The sequence below is a fragment of the Poecile atricapillus genome, chromosome 1, assembly GCF_030490865.1.
Source record: "Poecile atricapillus isolate bPoeAtr1 chromosome 1, bPoeAtr1.hap1, whole genome shotgun sequence".
In the NCBI taxonomy this organism is placed as follows: domain Eukaryota; kingdom Metazoa; phylum Chordata; class Aves; order Passeriformes; family Paridae; genus Poecile; species Poecile atricapillus.
In genome coordinates this window covers 26,232,821-26,240,035 of record NC_081249.1, presented here as the reverse complement: position 1 = coordinate 26,240,035, position 7,215 = coordinate 26,232,821, and the positions used below count along the sequence as shown (strand labels likewise).

The 7,215-nt window shown below is 42.1% G+C and overlaps 1 protein-coding gene and 1 long non-coding RNA gene across 5 annotated transcripts in view; one reads left to right on the top strand and one right to left on the bottom strand.

Annotated features, from left to right (window-relative positions):
- Positions 1-2,163: 2,163 nt before the first annotated feature.
- On the bottom strand, positions 2,164-6,129 carry LOC131573003 (uncharacterized). Its single transcript, XR_009276104.1, has 3 exons — positions 5,572-6,129; positions 4,126-4,197; positions 2,164-2,521 (listed from the first exon to the last, which is right to left on the bottom strand). It is a non-coding gene; the product is annotated as an uncharacterized LOC131573003 (long non-coding RNA).
- The window catches only part of ADPRHL1 (ADP-ribosylhydrolase like 1), a 110,200-nt gene continuing 106,169 nt past the window's right edge, over positions 3,185-7,215 (top strand). For all 4 annotated transcript variants that reach the window (XR_009276062.1, XM_058826265.1, XM_058826243.1 and 1 more), the window contains exon 1: positions 3,185-3,680. Coding sequence is in view for 3 of the 4 variants with exons in the window: in XM_058826265.1 (XP_058682248.1) it covers positions 3,467-3,680 (214 nt within the window). In the remaining variant the exon portion in view is untranslated. The remainder of the gene's footprint in view (positions 3,681-7,215) is intronic.

The window sequence follows — 7,215 nt, the reverse complement described above, 5'->3', positions numbered from 1 at the left end:
TCTTCAAAGCATTGGCACCAGTAACTTCCCTCAGCTGATGCCAACCAGCATCTAGCTCAAAAGGCACAGCCCTTCTGAAAAAGTGTAATGTTTTTACAACCATAAACCTGTTCAGTAAAACATGTTTTCTGATCTTTTCGTTATCTGCAGTGTGCTGGGTAGAACTAGATGACACACCTCTAAAATTAAATATTTTGTTCTAAACTGTTGACAGAGGGATCTGCAACTGCAGCTGCCCCTACAGCCACATGCAGAAAATACTGTATTTCAGACAAGTGGGTGCAATGTTCAGCTCTTAATGAGAAGGGCTGGGGAAGTTTAGGGGCATTCACATTTTGTTGGAGTATTAGGATACTTCCTTTCATTGGTGCATATAATTGATCAGTTCCCATGGGGGGTTTTTTGTGCCTCCTTTTCCAAGCAGTGAGCTACTCTTTTGGCAAACCCTCTAGGTTTCATGTCATGACCTCAGCTTTCTGTCAAGACAATAAAGAAGGAGTCCATCCTGTGGTGTTCTTCCTTTAAGGCAGTGGTGTAAAGCTGTATGGAAATAATTCATCTCCATTGTTAAAGAATTGAGTAAAACCAGTATGTTTTTATCCTGGATCTCAATGAATGTATTTTAAAGGAATGATCCTGATGCTCAAGTAAAGTCCTTCACTTCAAGAATTGTAGCCCTGACAGAAATCTGGCACCCATTTGGTTTCAGCCTTGCTTTTCCAGGATATGACTCTATGATATGGGTGAACCTGGAATCAAGAGCATTTCTCTGCCGAATGTCTTCAAATGGCAAAGGATCACTCACTCACTCATGGGGGCAGCATTTGGGGTGTAATCCTCTTTTAACCTAAAAAGGACTTGTGTGGACACCACGTCAGTCCAGCTCCATTTGCCAGTTCCTTGACTGGGAGCAGAGCTTAGCACCTGTAGTGTGCACAGGCTCTGTCCTGGGCCTGGAGCCCATCCACACACATCCCTCTGCCGGAGGAGGGCAGGAGCAGCCACGTTTGCCAAAGGCTTCTTTCATGTTCTCACCTCGGGTTTCAAAGGCAGTTGAGCTGAACAGTGTGTTGCCACCAACACAGACAAGCCTTTTCTCTGTCCTGCCTTCCCATTCCTTTTTTCTATGGGTTCCCCCCATCTGAAAGCCATCGTATGTACACTAATGAAAAGACACCAAAGACGCATTTTAATATGATTTACCAAATAGTTTTGCCAGCTCTGCTCAGGTTTGTTTTGGGTTTTTTCTTCCTATTGTGAATAGTCATCCATCTTCAAGGAATTACTGTATTTTATCTCTGTTTAAGATGTGTAGGTACGATATTTTACAAACAATTGTCTCCTTTGTGGGAAGTAGTGGTAGTTTAGTGTGTCTAGCCTACCTCTGCCCAGGAAGCTCACAGTAGCTGGAAGTACCACATGAAAAGGAGATCATGTCTAATTAAAAAAGTAAATAAAAATGTCTTCACTGCATGTTCTGTTTTACAGAGTTGAAAAATAAAACTTCTCTGAAATTTTCTCTTTTTATTAAAGCCTTGTTCCTAATTTGGGCTGTGTTCTGAGCAGCTGAGTGTGTTTCAACAGAGTGAAGCCTATGGGAGGCAAAAGGGCAGTTCAACTGCCAGCCACATTAAGAAGAAAAAGATAAATGGAAAACTAAGAATAGCTTTGCCCATTTTCAGGGAGGAACCTTCCATCTGATGAGGCCCTTAGTAGCTCACCACAGTGCCTCAGCAGGTGATTCCTCCTGTCCTTGCTTTGCAAGTTCAAATTCCCACGTGCCTGTCAACCGTGATGCTATGCAGGAATAGAGAACAGGTGTGTGCCACAGAGGGGTGGAAGGACCTGTAACAGAGATATCAACGTCAGTGCTTCTGCCTGGTGTGTTCTGTAAGCTGTCCTGGCCTTGGTTTTCCATTTTTAGTGTTTGTTTTCAGACACGTGGAACGTGAGGTAACAGGCAGAGCAGAGGTGACTCTAAGATTACCTCAGTATTGCGTAAATGCCCTGCTGGTGGGAGATGATGCTTGTTCCCCCTGCCCCACACAGGGGCAAGCCAGTCCTAGAGCAGGCTGGCTGTGGCCCACTGATACTTGTCCCTGTATATCCTCTGGTCCCTAGGGCATAATTGCCCTCCTTTTCTTTTTTCTTTTTTTTTTTTTTTTTTTTTTTTTTTTTTTTTTGGCTTTTTCAGTGTGGAGATGTTACTTTCTAGCAATGAAAACACACTTTCAGTGTCCTTTCCAGCATATCTGTTGACCAATCCCAGTCTTTAAAACAAGAGTGCACTAACAGAAGCTACTTTCACCATTTGGACACTTTATTTCTTCTAATGTAGAACAGGTATGGCAATGCTTCTGTGTGTCCTGAAAATCCACTAAGTACAGAGGTATTTCTACACAGGTCAATAACTAAGACCGTGATTAACTTAATGCTTCTTAGCTTGTTGGTTTGGGTGCTAGGATGATGCATCCTTTACATTGCTGGTCTTTTCCATCTGAATAGCAGTCAGTATTGCCCTCTGAAAAAGATCAGAAAAACAAAGACCTTTCCCCTGGTATCAGTTATCAAAATTACAGTCAGGTCAATCAATGTTTACCTCTCTACATTTATATTTACATTTCTATTTCTGTCTGTAAAGTGGTAGTAATTTGTGAGCCGTTAGGATTTTATTAGACTCACAGGATGCCATTTCAATGCATCTTTCAAAATAGTTTCCTTCCAGAGTCCAAGTGTAGACTGACCTCAGCTTTAGGAAAAAGTTACTATTTGCCAGGGAGTGCGAGGCATGGAATTGAAGTTGGTGTTTTGCTCAGTGGGTGCAGTGAATTAGCAGAACATTCTTTCACTAGGTGGAACAGAACAAGAAAGTTGTTAACAAAATATCTCCATAAGGCGTAATAGAAATGAGAGAGGTCATCTGCAATTCACTAGATTTCTTACTGCTTAATCCCACCTTCTAGTGTGTACAGAGCCTGGAAAACTGCTTTTATAATAGCCTTCACTTCTGACTGGTCCCTCAGAGGGAGGCTGACTTCAGCATATCAGAAACGGGCAGAAGAAAAAATATTAATTTACAAGTTGTTGAATAAATAAGCACCCCTGTGGAGGCATCTGTTTTTCTGGGTGTAGAGTTACTTTGGCTGGGTAGGGCTAAGGATCTCCTGGCTTGCTTTAAGCTGGGTTGCAGAAACAAGGCTTTTGCAGGTCTGCTCTTACAGTTTCATTGAACAAAGCCCTTGCAAAATCCCTGGGTTATGAAATATTTCCTCTCTGTCGGGTCCCAGACAAGAGATGGCATCTGCAGAGCCAGAAAAGGAAGTCCTTGCCTTATAGAGAGAGCTCATGGTGTGACACAATGGCTGATATAAAGTGTCAGGGGAGCTGAGTTGAAGGCAAAGGAACAAAGGAAGATCAAGATTCCGTGGCTGTCTCAGGCAAAAGGAAAGTGGAAAGTGTCTTTGGGATGGATAAATTTAAGGCTGCGCTTGTTCTGGCTGGGGTCGGGGATGCTCTCGGTTATCGCAATTTCTCCCGCGAAAACAATGCCTTCGGTGCAAAAATCCAGCAGGAGCTGAAGGAAATTGGAGGGCTTGAGAACCTGGTGCTCTCTCCCGACAAGTGGCCAGTAAGTGACAACACGCTCATGCACATGGCTACAGCTGAGGCTGTCATCACAGGTAGGTACGGCGGGAATAGCCAACAAGTCTGCAGAGGAACAGAACTGTCGAGCTGCATTTCTTAGAATAAGACTGATTGCTGGGAAAGTCATGAGAAAGCATGTCAGAAATGCTGTTTATGTGAATGATAATGTGCATTAGTTTGGCTGCTCCATGAGCACAGTCCTGTGACCATCTCACAAACTGGGGGGGGGGGGTCTTGATTTCTAGAGTGTGGAGGGGCTCTTCCTATATTTTTCTTAGAGATACACAGTTGGTTAAAGCTTAAAGACTAAACTACCACATGTCCAGCGTAACAAAAATAATTGCCAAGTAGATCATCTGTATGCTGAAATACATCAAAGAATATTATAGCCACTAGAGAGCCTTCTGTAACAGATAAGAACGCTCCTGAGTGCATTTTTTCCATGCTTGTGTCCAGAACTCCAGGCTGGAGTAGAGTTACCTTTGTACCTCTTTCAGGCTAAAAGCACTAGTGCTGTCTCCTCCTTGCTTCTCCTCAGACAAAGGGTTGCATCTGCAAAAACATATTTGTTTTATAAGAGCTCCATGTCTTTAGTCCAAAAAGTATCCTAAAGTACTGTATTTATAATGAAATCTGTCAGAATGGTGGAAGTTACTAAGATGTCTTCTGAAATCACAATGGTTTGAGAGAGAACATTTGTTTTTTCTTAAGGTGGGGGTAGTCTTTTTAAGATGAGAAGTGTTTGTCTTGACACCTTACCTATCAAACTAAAGCTTTCTGAGTCTGGCAAGATCATAAAAGTACACCAGAAGACAGTGACCTCTCAATAGCATCTTGCCTCTTCAGAATGATTCTTTTTTTTTTTAATCTCTGTAAAAGTACTCCCGATTTTTCTTAAAGCTCATAACACTGCATAACTACCAGTAGCAGAAGCTCCCAATGTAGCTAAGTATCCTTCACATCAATGAGATTTCCTTTGTGCTAGTGTTTCACTCCTTTATCTGCCTGCTTTCAATCTGCTCTAAATTTAGTAGGTAGAGATCAGTTGAAGAGTGTGTAGGACACTTCATACTTGGCTATTAGCTAACCAATGGTTTAAGGGGTAGCTAATACACTAAAGATAAGGGCAAGATGTCAGCCTATCAAGAAAAAAGATGACTAGCATACTTCTGAATATAGGCTATGATTAAACACGTATCATATGTTTCTTGCTTATTGAACCCACTAAAATCATAACTTCTGGGCAATCAAGTCAGTTAGACCAACAGTAAAATAATAATTCTTTTCTTAAATATAGCAGCCTGCAAATTGCTCTAAAGAAAAAAGTTGAAGCTACCGTTTCCATTTACTGTGTTTATCCTACACTCATTTCTTTGACCTGATCAAACAAGCATTTTAAAAAGGTGCTTTCATGGGCTGGAGAAGAAACAGCAAGATGGAGTAGGGAATTTTAGTAAAAAATCTTCATTTCACAGCAACACTTGTGAGTGGGATAAAATGAGTCTTTCTCCCTGTGTTCCACAAAGGAAACACAAACCACTCCTGCCCGTGGCAGTGTCTCCTCCTGACACAGGAAATGCAAAAAAGCCCCATGGCTTGCTCATGGCCCAGCCTAGGTGCCAAATCACCCACGTCAACAGAGAGAAGCTGAAGAAGTCAAGGTCTGTGAGGCTGAAGGCATCTGCCACCAGCCCTGGGACTGTGCCCTTATTGCTGTGGAAACAGATTTTAAAGAATATATTGGAACATTACCAGCCCAAAACAAAAAACCAAAAAACCAAAACCAAAACAAACCAAAACAAAAAACAAACCAAAACAAAAGGAGGGGAAATCAGCACTAAAAATATCTCTGTCATTCACTGTCCTGCTCCCTGCACATCCTCTTTGCCTGGCTGCCATATAACACAGCATTCCCCGGATGCTCACCTGCAGGCAGCTGTGGGATGCTTGTAGGCTGGGACAAACCTGCCCACGGCTCGAAGCCATGAAGTCCTGTTGTCATTGTCGGGGCACTGCCCTCGGGGGAGCTCCCAGCCTGAGGCTGAGGCAGCAGCCAAGAGTGAGGTGCAGCTTTGTATTAAAGACCAAGGCAGTTCTCACCGGGGGAGGGGATTTTGGCCAGCACTTTGGCAGCTGCATGGAGAACATCCCAGGAGGGGCCTGGCCACAAGCAACTGGGGCTGCGTGCACTGCTGCAGACTGAGCTGCTGCTCCCCAAATCCACCATGTGCCCCGATCTGACAATGAAGGACAGACAAAACATCTGCTTCCAGGAGGAATCTGTCCTACAAGGGAGGAACAAGGACAGCATCATCAAACCCTATCTCTGTAGGGAAGCTATCTCTGTAACAACAAAAGTGTTGGTGTTTTACTCTCTTGCTTACACATGGGTTAAAAAAACAATAATAGTTCATTTCTAAAGAAAGAACCTGTCCTATTGATGGCTGAGACAGCAATCTGGCTCCAGAAGTGGGAACCATGGTGGGCTTGAACAGTCTGGAGGTGCTGGACCACAGGGACTCTGTGCTCTGGGGTCAAGGTTTCTGCAGGTGCTGCCAGGCAGTAAACCCTGCTCCCTGCTCCTGTCTGGATAAACTGTGACACCTGACTCCTAAATCTGGAAAGAGCTGGCAGCTTGAACGTGTCTTGTTTCTTTAGGATTATATGTAGGATGGCCAGTGGAACTGATAGGGTATTATTTTGTGTGAAAGAAGAGGAATCTTTGTTCTACCCTTCATCTCTTTTTTTTGCCTGCCTCCATGACTGGTACTTCAGAATGTCTCTTGCTTCTGGGACTTCAAACTTTCTCTTAAGTTAAATCGTGAATTTCCAAAATTCACCATCTCTGACAAAATTAAGATATTTTTGAAAGGACTTCTTCCCCTGCTGTGTCATTCAACCTGTGCAACCAACCAAGTATTAAATGGGGTTCCTCTAAGTATGAAGAAAATTTATAAGTGGATAAATCCCTCTAGCCTCTGTTTGCACTGATTACACAGCTGTAATAGTTGCCAGTGGAAGGTTTTCCTTGACACTAGTCAAAGGCAGGATTCCTCAAGAATGGTGACAGACAACACCAGCCAAGGGAAGCAGCAATTCTGAAGAAGCAGCCTATGTTTAACAGGGGGAAGGTTCCTCCTTAGGCAAGACTGTAGGACTTGGTAAAAATAATCTATAAACAGATATTGTTAGTGAACTTATTACAGAGAGAAGTTAGTGAACTTATTACTGAGAGAATTTTATGTGCTGGAAACTGCCTTCAGGCAGTAGGGATTTACTACTTTTAAATACAAAATTATTTATAGTAATTTTTTATATTTATTTTTTAATTTTTATATTTTATTAGGATTTTTATTTTTCTTTAAACCTCACTGTTTATGATATTATAAGATATTTGGATCCCTGCATGAAAGACCTGCAGTATTTTATACAAAATACATATAACATACAGAGCAAAGAAAGGAAGTTGCTAATTTGCTTTTGTATCTAGTCATACATACCTCTTAAAGTGATTCTGTAATATGTTAATTTAAAAAAAAAAGGCTTTAATTTTTAAATTGTATTCACATC